At 47.9% G+C, this 21055-nt stretch overlaps 1 protein-coding gene across 3 annotated transcripts; it reads left to right on the top strand.

Moving 5' to 3' along the window:
* The first annotated feature begins 1626 nt into the window (after positions 1 to 1626).
* On the top strand, positions 1627 to 13402 carry IFT22 (intraflagellar transport 22). Of its 3 annotated transcripts, none has more exons than XR_451371.3 (6): positions 1627 to 1762; positions 3503 to 3579; positions 3707 to 3796; positions 4448 to 4650; positions 5427 to 5703; positions 8094 to 13402. XR_451371.3 is itself a non-coding variant. In XM_007186597.3 (5 exons), the coding sequence occupies exons 1-5, from the start codon at positions 1724 to 1726 to the stop codon at positions 5573 to 5575; spliced, it is 558 nt and encodes a 185-aa protein (XP_007186659.1). In that variant the 5' UTR covers positions 1627 to 1723; the 3' UTR covers positions 5576 to 7881. The 3 variants fall into 3 exon arrangements, 1 of the variants encoding a protein (XP_007186659.1); XR_451372.3 differs by lacking the exon at positions 8094 to 13402 and adding an exon at positions 6324 to 7881; XM_007186597.3 differs by lacking the exon at positions 8094 to 13402 and having other exon boundaries at positions 5427 to 7881.
* The last annotated feature ends 7653 nt before the right edge of the window (positions 13403 to 21055 follow it).

The raw sequence follows: 21055 nt of genomic DNA, 5'->3' as shown, positions 1-21055 counted from the left end.
AGGCTTCTAATCACCCTTAGAATGAATCCCCGAAGTCTTATACAACCTCTCCAAAAGCATCTCCTACCACTCTCTTCCTTACTCTTCCTGCACCGGCGTCACAGGCCCTCTGGGCCATTTTTGGAACATGCCACGTTTATTTCCACCTCAGTGTCTTTGCCCTTGCTGTTCTGCTGGATTGCTCGTACCCTAGATCTTTCACACGCTTTATTTGCGCCCTCTCTTTACTCAGTTTTCTGCTTTAATGTCACCTCTGCACCAAGGTGTTGCCTTGACTACTCCATCCAAAATTGGCTCCTTCACACTCTTTAACTCTTTAGTGATTTATTTTTATTCATAGCGTTTACCAATATCTAAAATTGTCTCTACCTGAGAGTACTTTTTTTATTAACTTGTTTACTTAATATCCATCTACTCCACTGGAATGAAAGCTTCAAGAGGTACGGGCACATCCCCAGTACCTAGACGAACACACAGCAGGCATTCAAAAGATATTTATTCAATCAATCAGTTAAGGACATCTTGAACTTAAGGCAGACTCTTCCTTACAGTTCACCTTGGTTTTTTTTGTTTTTTGTTTTGCCTGTGTTGGGTCTTCGTTTCTGTGCGCGGGCTTTCTCTAGTTGCGGCGAGCGGGGGCTACTCTTCGTTGCGCTGCACGGGATTCTCATTGCAGTGGCTTCTCTTGTTGCGGAGCACGGGCTCTAGGCGAGCCGGCTTCAGTAGTTGTGTCTCGCGGGCTCTACAGCGCACGCTCAGTAGTTGTGGCGCACGGGCTTAGTTGCTCCGCGGCATGTGGGATCTTCCCAGGCCAGGGAACGAACCTGTGTCCCCTGCACTGGCAGGCGGATTCTTAACCACTGAGCCACCAGGGAAGTCCCAGTTCACCTTGTATTGCAAAAAAAGCAGTTTGGTATTGGATTTATTTTGGTTTTGTTGTTGTTCTTGTTGTAGTTGTTATACTAGCACTTTGGGGGGACTAGCGTAATTTTGTATTGGCACCTTCAGCATACAATTTCATGGCCTCACCCAAATTTCTGGACCGGCTCCGCCTCCGTAATTTAAAACTGACCTAGTGACTGAATTCAGCAGCAGTGCGTTCAGACACCTGCATCGCCCGTGAACAAGGCCGGGGCATTACCATCCTTTTGGTTTCTCCCAGATTATCCAAATGACGGTGAGTGGTGAACCATAGAGACTCATTTTCTCCCTGACCTTTTCTAGACTGGGCCAGGGATATGATAAATCCGTTCTCAATGTGGACAGTATCATGCCAGAGTCATATAGGCGTCAGTTGCCTGGTTCTAACCCCACCTCACCAGCTACTTGGCCCGTTTGAGCTCTCGGGGTTACGGGGAGGAATAAAGGAGATTTGGGACCCCGCGAGCTCTGCGGGCTCCCCCGCTCACAAGCGAATCTGGATCCGGGTTTTTTATTTCCCTCCTACTCTCCTGCTTTGCCTTGCAGCCCACCTCCAACCCGAAACCCACGCCGCCCACCAGGCAGCCGGCAGACCACCCCAGAGCCCCTCGGGAGCCCGGCCGGTCCCCAACCCCCGGCAGAAACCCGCCCACTCCCGTCGGCCCCCGCGACCGCTCCCGTCTCCATGGGAACGAAGGCAGCCAACCGGCGCGGCGGCTGGCGCGGCGGCTTCCGCTCCTGACGGCGGCGAGGACTCTGGCAGCGCCTGGGGCTCCGGCGGGTCTGCGGGCTGCGGGCCGCGATGCTGAAGGCCAAGATCCTCTTCGTGGGGCCCTGCGAGGTGAGGCCTGGGCCGGCGGGGCGGCAAGCGGGGCCCGGGCGGGGGTGGGGCCCAGGAGCCGGGAGCCCAGTCCCACCGCGCCCATCCTGGTGTGCGCCGCTGGCTTCACCGTGAACTCGGTGTTCCCAGACCTCGACCCGGCTGTACTAAGGCCCGAAGGCCCAAGGTAGTGAGTGGCGTTATGGAATCAGAGCCTAGATCTCATGACTCTCCTTTGCGCCTGTGGCTGTCCCTAATGAGATATGTCTGTGGAACAAGAAAACCAGGAGGAAAGACTGAACTATTACCTGGTCTTGGAACTATTAGCTTTTCATGTGGGTGGTGGTGGCGGGGGATTAAATCTACCTGTGTACTTCACACCGTACACAAGAATAAAATTCAGATGGACCAAAAAGCTAAATGTGTAAAAGAACAACTGTGGAAGTAGTAAATGAATAACTCTCCAACTTAAACACCCATCAGAATTGCCTGGTGGGCAGTTGCACAACTCGCTGGTCCTATCCCAGGGTTTTGATTCAGTTGGTCTGGGAGGGACCTGAGAATTTGCATTTTGCTGATGCTGGTCGTCCAGGGACCACTTGCTGGGACCCACTGTAGTAGATGAATATATGGAAAGCTATGTTTTTAATCTTGTGACAGGGAAGGTCTTCAACACAACACAAAAATGAAGAAGCCTTAAAAGAAATGACAGCAAAGTTAAAGCCAGGGAAAAGTATTAGCAAAATGCATGACAAAGAAAGGATTCATAGGTAGAACATACAGGAAAGTTTAAGAATCAATAAAGAAAAGAGAAGCAACTCAAGATAATGTAGCAAAGTCTGTGTACAAGAAATACAACTGACCAATAAGTATGAAAAGATGCTCAGTCGCACAGTCACAGAACACAGAACAAACAGATGGCACTTATTTGCTCATCAGTTTGGATGAGAAAAGTTTAGAATATTGATAACATGCAGTGTTAGAATGCTTTCAGGGAAAGGAGTATTCTGGGATTGCAATTTTAAACGTGCACAGCTTTTAGCGTGGCAATTACGTTTCTCAAAAGCTACTGTAGCTAAAGACTCCTCCACATTCCCCATGAGTCCTATACAATATTGAACAGATGGAAACACCCTCGGTGCCCATCAATGAGCAAATGTCTGAACAAACTAAGGTACATTCTTAGTTTGTGCAGCAGTGAAACAAAATAAGGCAAATCCATGTAAACTGACACAGAGAACTCTCCAAGACGTAAACTGTTAAATAGGCAAGTAACAACAATATGCTCAGAATTATGAAAAGCAAAACAAACATAGATATCTTTTTAAAATGGAAATTCTCAAACACGTACAAGGGGAGAGAGAACAATGAACCCTAGTATCCATTACCTAGCTTCGACAACAAAATGATTTCTGCACATACACATCTCCCTCTCCCTTACTACTCTTCTAATTTACCAGCCTTTCTAGTCCTTAAATGTGCCACGTCCATTCCTGCCTGGTGCCTTTGAACTAGTTATTCCCTCTGCTTGGAAGCAGGTAAAGTCACCCAGCGGCAGAGCCAGCACTGAAATCTGTGCTCCCTGCAACCCAGAGCAGGCTGTGCCCACCCAACCAGAGAGAGCCCTCTGCCCTGGTGATCTCAGGGTGGCCGTGGCCTCTACTGCATCCCACCTGGGTCCAAGCTGGCTATTGGAGGGCCTGCTTATGGTTTACTTTTCTGCTCTTCAGCAACGATCTTTCACTGTCTTCATTTTCACAGAGTGGAAAAACCGTTTTGGCCAACTTCCTGACAGAATCTTCTGACATCACCGAATACAACCCAACCCAAGGAGTGAGGTGAGCCCTGACCAATCCACCTCCCACAGAGTCCCTGACCATCACCCGCCCCTGACTTTGGTGCTGGTGGCATCCGCAAAGTATAACGTTTCCTAAGGAGAGGTGCTGCTCTTGTTTTTATGTTTAGGATCCTGGAATTTGAGAACCCACACGTTACCAGCAACGACAAAAGCACGGGGTGTGAATTTGAGCTCTGGGACTGTGGTGGCGATCCAAAGTACGTTTCCTTTACAGCATTTGTTCCATCAAATGATTCAAAAATCAGCTGCCTGCCAGGCACCTTGGACTTGGGCCTAGCGAGCGCCCTTCCTAGCATGTGTTAGGGGCTCCATCAATTACTGGTGACATGCATTGCTCTTGAAACTTTAGTGACTGGGTTATGATATAGTGAGAGGTCATCCATTCATGATTAATACTTAGACATTATTTTCAGAGTCCACAGTTAGAAACCAGAACCATTGCTTATACATGGAATCTAAAAAAAATGGTACGAGTGAACTTATTTACAAAACAGAAATAGAGTCACAGATGTAAAAAACAAACTTACGGTTACCAGGGGGGAAAGTGGCGGGCAGCTGATAAATTGGGAGATTGGGATTGACATATACACACTACTATGTATAAAATAGATAACTAATAAGGACCTACTATATTAGCACAGGGGACTCAATAGTCTATAATGACTTCTATGGGGAAAGAATCTAAAAGAGAGTGGATATGTGTATATGTATAACTGAATCACTTTGCTGTATAGCGGAAACTAACACAACAGTGTAAATCAACTATACTCCAATAAAAATTAAAAACAAAACAAATGCAGAAACCAGAGCCACCTACCCTTCACGCTGCATCCTTTTCTGCCATGCAGGTTCGAGTCTTGCTGGCCAGCCCTGATGAAGGACTCTCACGGGGTGGTGATCGTCTTCAATGCTGACATCCCAAGCCACCTGAAGGAAATTGAGATGTGGTATTCCTGCTTCGTCCAGCAGCAGTTTTTACAGGATACTCAATGTCTGTTAATTGCACACCACAAACCAGGCTCTGGAAGTGACAAAGGAAACCTGGCTTTGGGTAAGGAGCCTGGACTTCTCCTTTCTGCTGTAGTCTGAAATGCTCTGAGCATTTGTATATTGCCCTGTGTCTTGGAAACCAGCAGCCCTGTGCAGTTAAAGAGCATCTGCTGTGTCCTAGACATTTGTTTTTCTTACCACGTAAATCAGAACTGCTGGGTTGGAAGATCTGCTGTACCATCCAGGCCAGCATGCAGACACTTTAAAAGTAGGCAGACACTAAGAGGGGAAAAAAACCTGGTTTTAGCCACTCATCGGTACTATTAGGGACACTCTTTCCTGACTTGCCTTTAAGCTCCAATTTGCATGTGACACACACCATTACAGAGGTGTCAAAGTGATCATAAAAAACAACTCAAAATTCAGAAATGCCTTCTTCTGGTGTAAGAACAAAGAAGGCCTGGAAGTGGCTTGGAGAGCTGTGATCCTGTTGCCAGGTGGCAGTGTGATGAAACCTTTCTCTGTTAAATTGTGTCAAGCAAGGCACAACTTTATTTTTGGACTTGGGAAAGTTAAACAAATTGGCTCCTGTAAGACTCAGGTCCTGGGACTTCCCTGGTGGTCCAGTGGTTAAGACTCCTCGCTCCCAATGCAGGGGGCCCGCATTCGATCCCTGGTCAGGGAGCTAGATCCTGCGTGCCACAACTAAGATCCGGCTCAGCCAAATAAATAAATAAATTTTTTTTTTAATAAAATATAAAAGACTCAGGTTCTTTGGAGCTAGAAATAGCCCCTCACTAAAAGTTCATGCCTAATTACATTATTTTCCTTTTTAAGCGCCACCCTTGAACAAGCTGAAGCTGGTGCACTCAAATCTTGAGGATGACCCAGAAGAGATCAGAATGGAGTTCATAAAGTATTTAAGAAGCATAATCAACTCAGTGTCTGAGAGCAGAGACCGGGAGGAGATGTCAATTATCACCTAACCGGCCTTCACCTAGACGCTTCCGCATCCCAAATGAAGTCAATTTCAGTGCAGATCTGAAATCCATCCACCTACTAAGGTTCTCATCTCCCTTTGGCTGTAGAAGACATTTTCCTTATTTGGCCAAAGGTAACAGTCCACCAGGGAGTTGACTCATACCATCTATTCTCTGTCCTCAGTTCAGCTGAGAAACTCCTGTTACTGAATTCTGATTCCTTTGCCCCAGATCTCTCCAGAGAGCTGGAAAACTGAGGTGGTTTTTTTTCCCCTTCACATTATGTCATACTATAAAAGTTGTGGAATTGTAACTGTCATAGCCCAGTGATACCAACAGTAGTTTAATCCACATAGATTGGTTTAAATGTGATTTTCATTCCTTAATCTGTACAATTTGCCTAGGATATTTTTGAAAAATATTAGCATTTAACCTCTCCAAGATTTTATTTTTATTTAGATGTCCTTGATATCTGGACACCATATCACACTGGAAGATGGAATACATATACATCTCCTAAAAACGTTTTTTATTATCTCAGGGGAATTTAATTCTTAAATATTATTTCATGTAATACAGGGAAAAACAATGTTTTGTTGTCATAACAACCATTTGTAAAACTAGTCAAAAGATTTAATGCTCAGGATAAGCAAATATGGTGAGTTTATAGCTTATTGTACAAGTGAGTTTGTTTTAGTGATCTTATGAATTATTGTTCTTTCATAATTTGTACTTTTTGAATTTTTTAATACAGCCAACCTGAAAATATATTAAGTAGATCAAAAGTTAGATGTAGGGACTTCCCTGGTGCCGCAGTGGTTAAGAATCCACCTGCCAACTCAGGGGACATGGGTTCCATCCCTGTTCCGGAAGATCCCACACGCGACAGAGCAGCTAAGCCCATTAACCACAACTACTGAGCCTGCGTGCCCCAACTACTGAAGCCAGTGTGCCTAGAGCCCGTGCTCCGCAACAAGAGAAGCCACCGCAATGAGACGCCCGCGTACTGCAACGAAGAGTAGCCCCTGCTCGCTGCAACTAGAGAAAAGCCTGCACGCAGCAACGAAGTCCCAGCGCAGCCAAAAAAAAAAGTTAGATGTAGGTCTTTTCAACTGAGAGTGGAAGAAAAGTAGAGACACAAGAGATGAAAAATATGCTTGGCTGCGTTTCACTCTTACAATGAAGAGGGCTGAAATGCAGCTGTGTGGGCAGTCTGCTTGAGAGAGTGGTGTTGGCAGATAATGACAGTTCCCTGGTAAATTATTTATTTGTTTATTTATTTTTTAATTTTATTTTTATTTATTTATTTTTGGCTGCGTTGGGTCTTCGTTGCTGTGTGCGGGCTTTCTGTAGTTGCGGCAAGCAGGGGCTACTCTTCATTGTGGTGCATGGGCTTCTCATTGTGGTGGCTTCTCTTGTTGTGGAGCACGGGTTCTAGGTGCACTGGCTTCAGTAGTTGCGGCACACAGGCTCAGTAGTTGCGGCACACAGGCTCAGTAGTTGTGGCTGACGGGCTCTAGAGCTCAGGCTCAGTTGTGGCACACAGGTTTAGTTGCTGCGCAGCATGTGAGATATTCCTGGACCAGGGATCGAACCCGTGTCCCCTGCATTGGCAGGCAGATTCTTAACCACTGTGCTACCAGGGAAGCCCCCCTGGTAAATTTAGATTGAACTACAGTCAACTCTTAGTAAACTGCCTGGATTATCCATGAGCACATTTTAGGCCCAGGTTAATTTCCTTCTGCCTGACCTGCTCTCAGTTGGAACTTTTGCAAGGAACACAAGATTACGTTAATGCAAACTGTAGTAAATCTTCTTTACGTAATAGTTGCAATAATAATAATTGATCTTGAGACTACAACTCCAAAACAGAGATTATTTTTATCTGATTTTTAATGATTATCCAAGAGCTCAATAGAAAAATTAACCCAGCAGCTTTCATTTATGTTCATAGCCAGAGTACAACCCTTGTGAGCCCCTGAATCGAGAAAAATGTTTTAAAATTTAAGAGGCCACATGTGCACAGGTTACAAGAGACCATTTAGTGAAGAAGTCTCCCTGTCTTCCCTGTCCCCAAACCCCGTTCCTGTGCACATATGATTGTGCTTTATTAATGGAAACAGTAGCAAACTATTCACACTTTTTTACAACTTTTTTCACTTTTTTTATTTGGAGGATTTGTGTAACTATATACAGAGCTGCCTTTTTCTTTTTTACAGCTGCGTAATATTCCACTTAATCATTTACTTGGGAATTTTATATTACAATTACTAACAATTTATGTTGAAATATTATATTTTTATTGATGGACATTTTAATGGCATTGAAAAACATGATTTGGGACACAGGTACGTTGAATGTGGAATTTTAGGGAAGTGCATCAGCGCTTTTGAGGGAAGGATAAGACGGCTGGTCTTAGAATCCTACTTCTGATTTACAGTGTCACAGAACCATTTTCTAAGTGCACAGTGATTTTTGCTGTGTGTGCTGGCATATGGTTAAAATTCCTTTCTCTCTATCACAGATGTGACAAGGCACATGAAAGCCACAGAAGCATGAAACAGCTCAGAAGTGTGGGAAACTCGGTAGTGGATCGTCACTCAAGGCTGTGTGGAGGAGGGAGTGTCTGAGTGAGTGAGGCGGAGTGTGTGGAGGAGGGGACTGGAGGTGGGTGGGTGTGCGTGTGGGTGAGGAGAGAGGACCAGGGGTCAGATGGTGAAGGGCTTCTTACACCCGGCCAAGGTGTCAGGGTTTGAGCTGCCACTGAAGGATGTTCACTGCAGGTTGATGTGGTCGGATCTCCATGGTAGAAAAGCCCCTCTGACCGCAGTGTGAGGGCTGGATCGGAAGGAGGACGAGTGTAGAGGTGGCGGCTGTCATTCCTTGGTTTGTGGCCCCATCACTCCAGTCTTCGCGGCCAGCATCTTCAAATCTCTCTCTGCTCCATCTTCACATTGCCTTCACCTCTGTGTATCTGACTCAAATCTCCCTCTACTTCATTCTTGTAAGGATACTTATAATTGCATTTAGGGCCCAGGATAATCTCCCCATCTAAAGATCCTTAATTTAGTCACATGTGCAAAGACGCTTTTTCCAAGCAAAGTATCATTTACAGGATGTGCACGTTACCGGGAGTGGGGCCTGATGTCTTTGCAGGCCATTATTCAGCCTACCACAGATGCTGGTCACTGAGGCGTTAGTAGAAGAGGAGGAGCAGGTTTTAGGGGGGTGACAAATGACTAGTTCAAGGTGACTCAGCAAGTTAGGGACAGGGACAGAACTGGATCCCATGCCCCCACTCTTTCCACTGTCTTGTGTAACTGGGCAGATGAGTCTACAAGTGGACCTGGCTAAGAGTCTCACCCTTTGAGACTGAACCTAGTAAAGCAATAACAACCACAGCAACAACAGCAGGGCAAATAACCATTTTTGGAGCTAAACCACCCAGAAAATGGTTTGCAAGTATGTTGCAGATATATATAGCATCATATTTCTTGAAACCAATCAAATGACCAAGTAGTATTCTGAAGCTCTGTTGTAAAGAAAATTACAACTTATATTGTAACCTGAATGTCCGTATCTCAAAATTGTTCAGGAAAGCTCCTGGAGATCATTATACATTTGCTGGAATACCAGAAGACCCTTATGTCCAAAGTGTAGGCTAAGTTGCTATAACAACAGATGGAGCTTTGCTGGTAACTGAGAACATATAAGAGTTAATAAAAGAGCAGTGCTCCTGATACCCATTGAAAAGGTAACTGCATTGGTACCACTTAAGAAAATCATTCTGGGGCTTCCCTGGTGGCGCAGTGGTTGAGAATCTGCCTGCTAATGCAGGGGACACGGGCTCGAGCCCTGGTCTGGGAAGATCCCACATGCCAAGGAGCAACTGGGCCCGTGAGCCACAACTACTGAGCCTGCGCATCTGGAGCTTGTGCTCCGCAACAAGAGAGGCCGCGATAGTGAGAGGCCCGCGCACCGCGATGAAGAGTGGCCCCCGCTTGCCGCAACTAGAGAAAGCCCTTGCACAGAAACGAAGACCCAACACAGCCAAAAATAAATAAATAAATAAATAAATAATAAAAATAAAGGAATTCCTTTTAAAAAAAAAAAAGAAAATCATTCTGAACTGTGGCCCTTCTAGATCTTGACTTCAGCCTTCCCCACCTGATTCCTGAGAACTACATGAATATCCTGGCCTTGGCTGATGCTTTTTCAACAAACGTACTCTTTCCTCAGGCAAGAAATGAAGGATTCTACATTTTAAAAACCAAAGCCAAAGAAATTAAATAAATGAGGAAGATGGAAACTCTGCTTTTGAATGTTAAGAGATTACGTATTTTTGACTGTGACTTCTAAATGGCTTTATCAGTTAAATAATTCTCTATGTTTATGATCTGGGCCATTCTTCCTACCGAAGTTAAAAGCTAATGGAAATGTTCTGTCTGCCAAGTATTCCCACTTCACAAGGAAAGTTTCTTGGTGCTTTGATGTGGGCAACACCTCATCTGTCTTCTTACACGTACAGTTCATTCCTATCTGGGCTTTCTGATAGCCTTTAAAAGTATGCCTCCTTTCTCTAAAGCCTCAGGCAGATTCACTCCACGCTTACAGCTCTTTGGATCAAGTGTATAGATCTTAGACTTTCAAAGTGTTGTATAAAAAAAAAAAATCTATTAAGACTGTTTATAATCCTACCGGAGTTTTGTGATAAGTAGTTCATACAAGAACCATTGTGTTTTTGTTTTTTGTTTTAATCTTTTGTGTGACTTTACAAGACCTGGAAAACACCTAGGTGTGAATTAACCAGATCATGTAATGAAATATTTTGTTCAGAGAAATAAAATCCTAATTTTATCGAAGTATGAGAAACTTGGTTTCTACTGATAGAAACCTATTTCAAGTACTTTTCAAGAATATTTTGCAAATCCAGCTACACTTGGAATGTATCACCCTTTTGGGGGGGCAACTGTTAAAAGCAAGAAGTTGTGCTCTGCATTTTTAAAAAATGGTGGCAATGGCTTTAAGATGTCAATCACAAATGAGATGAACAATCTAAAGAGAATGGTTCTTACATATGAGGAGACTAGTGGGAGACAGTAGGTGAGAGGTCAAATATACATGCCAGCCGGTTAATGTGGACTTGGTTCTATTAGCTGTGTAAGAGCCCTAAGAGAGCAGGGACAATTACTTTGGTGGCCGTGAGGAGAATAGATTTAAGGGAGTGTCTGAAATACAGCACTGAGGGTTGGCACGAAGAGAAAGGGAGAGATTCTGTACGCATTGGGGAGGTAAATATTGTGCTTGAGTGGAAAAGAAGGGAGAAGCAGGGAGGATTCAATCCCGTATCCTTACTGTAGGTGCTCGAGGTAGTGGCTGTTATGACTACATTTCCCATGGCCCTTAGGGCAGCGCCATCTGCATTTCCCAGAGGGCTGTGCGATGCTCACGCTGGCCCTGAGCATTGGTGGAAACAAAGTTAAACAGGAGGGAGTGTACTCTTTATGTTGCTTTATAAACAAATTTCCCATCCTCATTCTCTCTCCTATCCCTCTTCTCTGTCTCCAACTCCTCTGTCCACGGGCTTCAGGGGCCCAAATACGCCGGGACTGGTCTTCTTGGCAACAACTCGATGTTACCTTTTCGGTGCCCCGCGCGAGCGTGCCCGGAGGCTTCTGGAAAATGTAGTTAAGCCTCCCGGCGGCCCAGACCGAACCAAATGGCTCTGCCTCCTCGGGCCCCAGAATCAAGGGCTGGGTGGCGGGCGCGCGTGCCCGGCCTGTTTGGAAGCCGTGGGGGTAGAGGCTGTTCTGCATACGGCCACCCGGAGGCCCAGGCCACGGACAGTCTCAGAGCCGACTATCCCGGCCCGTCTCCGTGGTAACCGGCTGGCTGCAGAGGGCTGTGGAAAGTGTAGTTGGGCAGGGCCGGCCCGTGCGCAAGGTCTCTGCCTTTACAGCTCGCTGCCGCGGTCAGAGCGATTTTCCGGCGTCCGGGCGAGCTCCTGCCGTTTTATCTCGACCTCCTAGCACCCCGACAGGTGGGCGGCCGCCCAGAAAGGTAGGGTGTCGGCCCGGCCTGCCCCCACCGGCGCCGCTCGGTAGGGTCAAGGCGAGGGTTCCCTGGGAGTAAGTTTGACTGCGGTTCGCGTAGACCCACACAGTGGATCCTAGAGATGAGATGGGGATCCGAGTGAATCAGAGTGGAGCCTTTAGAGAGCATCTAGTCCAATCCTCTTCTGTTAAAGAAGCGGGTACTGAAGCCCAGAGAGAGTCAGTGATTTGCCCCAGATCTGCTCACGCCTTTATTTCCAGCACAAAACACAGTGCCTGGCACAGAACTGGTGCTCGAGCATTGTGTCATTCCGTTCTAAGGACAAACTGTTGAAATACTTCAACAAATTACTAGATTTAAAAATATATATTTTTTAAGAGGGAAGTGGACCTGAAGAGACTATCAACCAAATGCAACCTGTAGACCTTATTTGGATTATGATTCTAACAACCAACCAACTGTGAAATTTTTTAAAATCAGGGAAATGTGAACATGTATGATATTAAGGAATTACTGTTTAAAATTTTTAGTTGTGATAATGATATTGGGGTTATGCTTTAAAAAGGAAAAGCGTTTTAGAGACACATACTGCCGATTTTATGGGTGAAATGATGTCTGAGATTTGCTTGAAAAATATCCATTGTGGTGGGAGAGGGGAGAGCAGATGAAAGGAGATTGGCTGGGTGTCTACTGGAGGTGGGGATGGGTACAGGAGATCACTAAACTATTCTGTTACCATACATATTCCCCCAAAACGTCAAGTGTAATTTAATTATCTGCTAGAGATACATACTGAGTTACCGATCAGAAAAAAAATATACTGTCTGAGATTTACTTTAAAATACTCCACAGACACATACACACACAAAATGTGGTGAGGTGTGGTGGAAACAGGAATGGCAGTAAATGAATAGCTATGAAGGTTAGGTGATGGGAACATGAGAGTTCGTTGTATTATTATATTCTCTTTAGTGGGGTTGAAAATTTCTATAATGAAGGGGTTTTATTTGATTTTTTAAAAAACATATTTTACGTATTTCAGAAGGTTTCTGAAATTAAGCTCATGAGGAGTTTCTTTGCAATGTAACCCTCCCACAGCACAAGTGAGCCTCCTTGGGAACTTCTCCAGTCAAGAATGACCCTAGCAATGATGGGGGCTGTGTCCTTGGCCCTCCAGATCCAGTCCCTTAGACCAGCATCAGGGAACTTCCTAGAGGGGAGGCCGAGGAGCTGCCCCGCCCCAGAGAAGAGTTTCAAGCAGGAGAGAGAAGAGAGGAGTTGGGAAGGTGACCAGAGTGGCCAGAACTGCCGGCCAGGTGAGCTGCTTGTCTCCAGCCAGAAAAGTTGTCCAGGCAGAGACCCCATGGATGGAACACGCGTGGCTGTAGTTTCTGAGCAGACCCAGCCCTCATTACAAGCCAGAGACCACGCAGAAGAGAACCCTCCAGTGTGAGCGTGTGGAATACACTTCCAGGTCACCCAGAACCTGGCGGCTGGGGCCACTGCGAGACCAGGTCAGGAGAGTGCTACTCTGATGGGAGAAGGATGAGCACATGCGAGAAAGGCAGAGGGGCAGGGACCCCGAGGCTGGGTGCGTGTGAGCTGAAGGACGCAGCTAGAGAGAAACGGCCAGGAGGGCAGCCTCCAGGAAGCCTGGTCCCCAGCACGGACCTTCTCAGCGTGGCTCGTGCTCCACAGGTGTGAAATGCCCAGGGCTGCCCGGGCAGCAGCTTCTCACCAAGCCACTCAGCTCTCGCACTAGCCACCTGGCCTCCACTTCAGTACCCCCTTGGGGCACTTTTCTGTCACTTCTGCTCTTTTAAAAAAAAAAAAATACATTTTTTTCTCTTATCAACAAAAGTAATACATGACCAAGTTTTAAAATACGTATAAACGCGATGAAAAATTTAGTCACCTATACCAGAATCACTGGTAACACTGTCTTTCTAGCATTTTCTTTCTAAGCATATATATACATTTTCTCCACTGTTCAGGTTTCTCAAAAAACAAACAAAAAAACAGGTGGGAACCTCCTGGGGTCCACAGCTCCTTGCAGCCCCGGCTTCATTTCACTGGGCTTCCCCAGTGAGAACCTAGAGCCTGGCCTGTTTGGGAACACGGGTGCAGTACCTCTTTTGGCCACAGGAGGGGGGTGCCTGCCCACGCACGTCCGTCCCAAAGCTCTTGTGGGGACCTTCAGGTCTGCCCTTCACGCACCAGAGGTTTCCTCCTTGGGATCAAGCCACCTGCATTCGGCCCTAGCTTTACTGCTCACTCGGCTCCCCGCACCTGTTGGAAACCTCCTTGGTTCATGAGGAAAAAGGACAGAACTCACACGCTCACTCTGACCACATCTGCCCTAGTTTAGACGAATCCTTGGACAACTCTCTCCTGGCGGTTGCAGCCCTGGGCTTCCAAGGGAAGGGATAAACTGCAGACTGCTCAGGGCCTCCCCGCGATTAACATTCTTCACGGCTTCCCGTTTTTCTTAGGGTCCAGTCTGGGCTCCTTCTAAGGGCCCTGGATGACCTGGTCCCTCCTCGCCTCCCTCCATGTCTCGCACTGTTTTCCTCACATACATGACACTGGCCCTCTTTCGGCTCATCACCCACAGACCTGCCGGCGCGGTTCTCTCTGGAAGGCGCTTCCCAGCACACACCAGGCTGATGCTTATTCTTTCAGCTCTTACCTGACGTGTCAGCCCTTCCCAGAAGTCAGTCTTAGCGGTGCAGGTCGAGGTTAGGGTTCTCCTCTGGCTTCCCCTTCAAAACGCGTAGCCTCCTGGATCGCCCGCCTCCTTCTAGAATAGAAGTCCCGTGTCCGTCTTCCTCACTCACATCCCCAGCACCGAAGCACAGCGCCTGGTCCTCCGTAGGGCTCCAGAGAGATTTGCCTAGTGGATGAAGGGAGGAGTGAATGAATGAGTGTGCCTTTCTCTGCTCCCTAAAGTAGAGTCAACCAAAGCCAGTCCCCTTCTCCCCTTCCATCCCCTTTCCTCCCGCTTCACCAGGGGCCTCCCACTGTCCCCGAGGCCTCTGGCAACACCGCCCAAGGAACGGTGGCACTGAAGGACCCATTCTCTCCCTGTGGTGATGGGAAGACACTGGGATCAGGAGTGAGACAGACCTAGACCAGCTGTGCCGCTTGCTAGCTGTGCATGCACCTGATTTTCTTTACAAAGTGGGGACCACGGATGCCACGCACGCAGGGGGCTCGAAGACAGCACATGCTAGCCTGTCACGTGGGAGGCAGTCATTAGATCAGAGTTCTTCCTCCCTCCCTCCCCAGCGCTCTCTCCAAAGCCCCCCTCTGAAACCAGGGACACAGACACCCCTGCAGTCTCGAAGGTGCTCCTGGTTTCCTGATTCCCCTCTCTCTTCCCCAGGGTGGCCCGAGCCACTTGTGGCTGACACCTCCTTTTCCCCTGTCCTTTATCCCAACACAAACAATGTGCCAGCTACAGAGTAGAGGAGATGCTTGAAAGGTATTTGTTGAATGAATGAATGAATGAAGGGACAGGTCACAGCAGCATCCCTTGGGGCGTGTTCGCAAGTTGTCAGATGAAATGGTGGTCATCACACTCTTGGTGGGCAGATGGCCTCCTGCCCCCTGAGCAGCACCAGTGACAGGTGGGCACGTGGCAGACACAAGGCCAGGACTTTACTGAGGGGAGAGGAAGGAAGAGGGACCATGAAGAAACATCGACATCGAGGCCCTGTGGAAAAGGAAATTGCTGAGAGCTCCGGAGCCTGGCTTCTTCTCCCCTACACAGCACTAGGTCCCTGGGCAAGTGGACCCCACGGGCTGCAAGCGAACGACCGTGTCCCCAGAGCAGACTCTCTCCCAAGGGGTGTCTGTATCCCTTCCAGCCCAAGTCTGTCGTTCCATTACAGGTGCTAAAAGTGCACGTTCCAACAAAATCGTTTTCTAAATTTGCCCTTTCATCATGTTTTCCTCTTCCATGACCATTTGATACGACGTGTGCTCTGAGGTCCCTCTGACAGTCCTCCTGGGGCCCTGCATGGTCTCCGTGTTTCCTGAGGCCGGAGAACCCCCAAGAGCCCCCTCATTTATGACGAGCATCTGCCCTCTCTCCAGTTGGAACCTTCAGGTGATGAATGAGGGCTGATTTCTCTTGAAATGATCACCACCCCTGATTCATTACATGAATGAATCTGCAGAAGGGCTTAGCCATTGTTGGGTGAGGGTTGTGTTTTCTCGGAGCGCCGTTGTGCTCATGAAGATATAGGTTTTCTCCCGTGTGATGGGCTCCAGGCTGAGCTCTTTGTTTGTGCTGTCTTTGCTTCCCGTGCCCCCAGCCCTCCCCCTGTGAGTTCTCAACTGTGATAGTTGCCTCGCTTGGAGGATTTTCCTACATTGGTGCCACTCATAGGGAATCTCTCTAGTATGAATTATGAGATGAATGGAAATTTCCCCTTATTCAGAATATCCAAAGATTTCCTCTGCCGAATGAATTCTTTGATCTTCTGCCAGAATCCAGTCCAAGTGTTTGGCCACGTGTGTCATGCCGGTGGAGCGAGGTTTGGGCTTAGAGTCTGTGGTTTCCCAAAATGATACCTTCAGCATAAAGGCTCCAGATCCTGGCCTCTGAGGAGCAGCGGTCCCCCAAGATGGCCCCCGCCGTGCTGCTTTGGCACAAAGGCTGAGCACAGGTGCTGACAGCATGTCCTTGGCCCTGGCCTCACGCTGTGATGACACCGTAGGAAATGAGAGTGTCACAGGCCCCCACTTCGGCCACACAAAGCTCTATGCCTGCACGAACCCTCTAGCCTCTGGCTGTTGTGATTACAGCAGCGAGAAGAGGAACCACTGGCTGAATCCTCTGTTTCACAAGGGGGTGATGAGGGAACCATGTTCTGAGCACCCACGGTCATGGCTCACGTGCAGCTCCCCCAGGAATGCAGCCGCCACCACCATCCCTCCGAATGCTGCCCACCCTTCAAGCCTGGCCCAAAGCCCACCTCTTTCATGAAGCCTTCCTGGGACCCTGCAGGCCTGCAGTTGGGCTCCCAGCCTGCACTGTGCTCACCGGATCCACTGCCCCTGAGCCCCGTCTAGCACCCCGGTAATGCTCTGGTCCTTCGTGGCCTTCTCATGCCTTTTTCTTCTCGAACAGAGAGAAAGCTCTTCAAGGAAGAACCACATCTTGTCCTTTGTATTCTCCACGGCACCTATGAGCACCGAGGGACTCGGACGACTTGGGGATTGGCGACTGTATGCGGCTGTGGACACCGCAGTGGACGCAGAGAGATGGATTTGTGGTTCAGGGCCATCTTAGATGGAGATGCGCTTACCCTTGACTGAAGACATAGCCTGCCTTCTCTGGGATGGTTGTCGGAGGAAGGAGGAAGGTCAGCTTGTCCTTATTGCCACCCCTTCCCCCCGACCCGGAAGCCAGATTAGCCCTGATGTCCATAAGGTGGCAGATGCTTGGTCCCCACTGCCTCGGCTCTGCCTGGGAGGCATTGCTGGCTGCCGTGCATTGCACTAACCTTGGGAGTGACCTTGAGCGGGGGAGGCAGGGAACAAACAAGAAATCAGGATGTTGGAGAGCTCGCCAGTGTCCTGGATAAGGATGGCTGGCTCAGGGTCCACCCTCAACATGAAGTTGGAGCTCTTTAAGAACAAGGCCTATGTCTGAAGCATCTCTGTATTCACAGTGCCTCGCTTAACACCTGGCACTGAGTGCTCCTGTAGTTACCAGCAGCCAAGCTTACCAGCACGGAGGTAACCAGGAGAACGGATGTTGACGACTGTACTGAAAGGTCGCACCTGTGCCACCCCCGCCACGAGTGCATCATCCTTTCGTACACGGCGAAGCTCTGGGTCCCAAGCACGAAATGCAGGAACATCCCTTGTCTTTTGTTAGCTGCAAAATCTCTATCTCCCCTACCAAAAAAGGGGACAGATTCTGTGTATATATCCAGGGATTTATATAGCCGTGGCGCTCTCTTCTAAATTTCTTAAAAAGCTAGTAAGTTAGAAATGTTCGTGGTGGGGTTGATAAGAGTTAGTGCCTAGTGTTGGCACTGCCCATAAGAACTGCATTTCCTAGAAAGCGAAGGCTGCTTCTAAACAGCTGAACCTCGAACCTGGTGAAGATGTGAGCAGATTGTTGAGCAATAAGGAGAGAAAGGGAGGGCCCTTGCCAGCTGCCTCTTTGCCTGCTTACCCGAGGCTTACGAGCTCACGCACGCCGCCATCTCTGGGCAGGAGGACAGCTGCTCACTGGGTTTTCGTGCTCCTGACTTGAAAGTGTAGAGCTGGAACGTCATTTACACTGGATCTCCAGAACACCCTCTCAAATCACTCCTCTAAGGACTATCCCAAGACCAAATCTTATCACCCTTAAATAGGGTGACCCGAACATCAGGATTCGGCTGGGCAGGTTCAACTGCGGCCATAAGTCAAGGGCCTTGGTTCTGTCTGCCAGCCAGGTTCCTCTCCTCCACATGGCATCCACTAAAATGGGGCTGAAATGTCCAAAAATGGCTTTTTCCCTCCTGGGCCTGGTGCCTCCGTGTTCTGCCATGTGGCGTCTCTCTGTGTAGAGTGGCCTGATCTTCTTATCTTGTTTCCCTGGGCTCCAGGAACCCACTGTCTCTGCTCTTCTCCACTCCATTACACCTGCCCCCCCCAACACACACACAGCCCCTCCTGCGGGGAGCAGCCTCGTTCAGCCCCCCCACCAGGTGGCTGTGTTGTATCACATGACCCTCTCTCTGTCACCCTCCCTACACTACACACACAGGCAGGTCAGGGGACCAGGATCTGTATAGGCTGGCCAACAACTTTTGAAGTTACCTGACTCAAAAATATAAAGGAAGCCAGTCAGGCCAGGCAGTTTCCCCTTTTAGGAAATTTGAACCCCCAAATCAGACCGTATAGGCAGTGTGTAACACGAGTCATGAGGGCAAGTAGGGCCATGGGCTGGCCAGAATTACACTGAGGAGGAAAACTGGAGACTGAAGAAAAGCAAAACAAGCTGTGACAGGGAGAAAACGCATTTAGAGTTGCGGGAAGAACGAGCCTCTTGTGGAAGAAGATAAAGGAGGGAATAACCTGAGCAGAGCTGGGACTCCGTGAAAATGGCAGAGAGAGGAGCCAGCCCTGGAGCCGCCCTGCTGCCCGGGCTCACCAGGCCTGCCTTGCCCCGCCCCCCCACCCATGTGTTGCACTGCAGCAAGCTCGTAACTTCTTCCCTTTGCTGTCTGTTGGCTTAGAAGTGGGCGCGTGACTTAGTTCTGCCAACAAAACTTACAGGGAAATGGCTGGGGGACCTTCTGGGGAGATTTTGCTTTCTGATTAAAGAAGAGAGAGTGAAGAGGCCTGTCCCGTCTTCCTGCTCTGAACAGGGATGTTTGAGACGTGATACTTGGAGCTGTAGCAGCCATCTTGAGACCAGGAGGCAACAAAACCAAGGGAAAAAGCCAACATACCAAGCTTGGCCGAGTAGACAGACAAAAAAAGCCTGGGTCCTTGATGATACTGTTGAGCCACTATACCTATCCTGGAACTACCTACTTCCAGTCTTATTGATCGCTAAATTGAATGTCTTTATTTTCTAAGCAGATTTCTGCTATTTGCAGCCTTTGGCATTCTTAACCAGTACAGCACTCCTCTGAACCTCTCTGTCATCAATTCCTTAGAGCCCCATGGCTCTTGGTGTAGCTCCAAATGGAAAATCAGCCCAAGTTTAGACATTGGAAATCTTACTTGCATGGTAGGAAATGCAAGTCAAGATTAGCCACAGCCTACATAGGCAAGCAACTTTAGCACTTAGTTCCAACTCCCAGGGCCTACAGGGCACCGACAAGGAAGGAAAGATTCAGGAAAGTTCAGGCATATGAGCATGTCTTCTAAAATGGGGCTTAATGATGAATTTTAGAACAAATCAGTGGGATAGGGGCGGGGGGGTGGGTATGAATCCCTGGGATGCAGAGCCTAAGCACGGGCCAGAAGGCCACGGAAGGCACACGGAAGGAGCAGCAAGTTGGAATGGGCAAGTGGTGGGTTGGGTTGGATGAATTCTAGAGAAGGAGGCCAGTCTCATGTAGCAGGATTTTATGAGCCCCACGTACTAGCTGGAAGAAATGTATGGCAGCTAGAACTAAACTGGTGCAAAACTAAGCCCTTTAGTTCCTCTCCAGCCAGCCTTAGTGACACTGCATATCCTCTTGGGAATAAGCTGCCATGAGTTGTGGCCACTCCCCACTTTCTCCATTCTTTGTCCCCTTTCCACCTGTCCCTTTTTTCTCAACCTTTTCTTCCTGTCTTCTCTGTGCAAAGCCAGGAGCCAGAAATGCACACGACCTGAATCTCTTCTCCCTCAACTGGGGAATGGATACAGTGGTGAGCGAGGATGTCTTTTAGGAGACCCAGAATCCTAGGCTAGGGGTAAGGAGTTAGGTTGGGAGGAGAGAACACAGTCGGTGGATAAGAACCTGATGAAGCTTTCTTCTGATCCAGCTTCCATCAAGCAATGTGGTTTTCGTGTCGCTTCAACACAAGAAAATGTGCCTGACCCTTCCCGCACGAAATGAGGAGTTGAACTCAAGAACTGTAGCCCTTCCTCTTTAAATGTCTAGTTTTAGATACAAAACAAAGAGACACTGGCATCCTCCTAATGTAGCCTTCAAATACGAATGATTCCATTACATTCAGAACTTGAGAAAAATCACCACCCCCTTTTCCCATCACAAAACAGTCTTCAGCAGGAAAGAGATGGGGCCCGTAGAAGTTCCTCGAGTTGATGGGGCCCGAACACGGGTATGTTGCAGTCCTAGTAGAATTTGTAACCTCCAGATCCTGCCAGGAAGCCTCGCCCCCTCAACGCAGTCCTTAGGCGCCCTACATGACTTATGGAGTCCTGACCCCAAAGGCCCAAGCCAGGCCGACTCTGCTGTTTACCTATTGCATGACTTCATTCATTCAGCAGAAATGTACTGAATACCTACTAGAATTAGAAGTTAAGCTTATAAGAGCAAGCTTATAAGCTTATCTTCCTTACCTTCCTTAAGGAAGATAAGTCATTAGAGACAAAAAAAAAATTCTGTGAGATAATCAGGGACAGAAATGAAAGCTTTGGTTGCAGTGGAAGAAGCAAAAAGTTTAAACCCCTTCTTAATGCAATTAATGCTTTAATGCGATACTTAATAAACCCTGAATCCCCACCCCGACCCCACCCCGGCAAAGTTTCCCCATGTATCACTAAGGATTCTCTGAAATCCAATAAGGAAAAGAACTGAAGGCTTTTCCTCAGTCTCCACAATCAAGGTTTTTCTCCAGAATGAATTAGCCTGATTACTGACTAAAAACTCTCCCACAATCTTTACAACGAGAGTGTTTGTTTCCTGTGAATTCTCCAAAGATGAGAAAGGGCTGCGCTATCCCCAAATGACGCTCCACGTT

This window comes from Balaenoptera acutorostrata, chromosome 15 (assembly GCF_949987535.1).
Source record: "Balaenoptera acutorostrata chromosome 15, mBalAcu1.1, whole genome shotgun sequence".
NCBI lineage: Eukaryota > Metazoa > Chordata > Mammalia > Artiodactyla > Balaenopteridae > Balaenoptera > Balaenoptera acutorostrata.
The sequence above is the reverse complement of the archived record's forward strand: the minus strand, read 5'-3'. Positions and strand labels throughout refer to the sequence as shown.

Excerpts from the sequence above, each read along its gene's own strand:
- IFT22 (XM_007186597.3), top strand. The coding sequence starts at position 1,724 with ATGCTGAAGGCCAAGATCCTCTTCGTGGGGCCCTGCGAG. Across the intron at positions 3,797-4,447 it reads GACTGTGGTGGCGATCCAAA|GTTCGAGTCTTGCTGGCCAG; the intron begins GTACGTTTCCTT and ends TCTGCCATGCAG. Across the intron at positions 4,651-5,426 it reads CAAAGGAAACCTGGCTTTGG|CGCCACCCTTGAACAAGCTG; the intron begins GTAAGGAGCCTG and ends TTCCTTTTTAAG.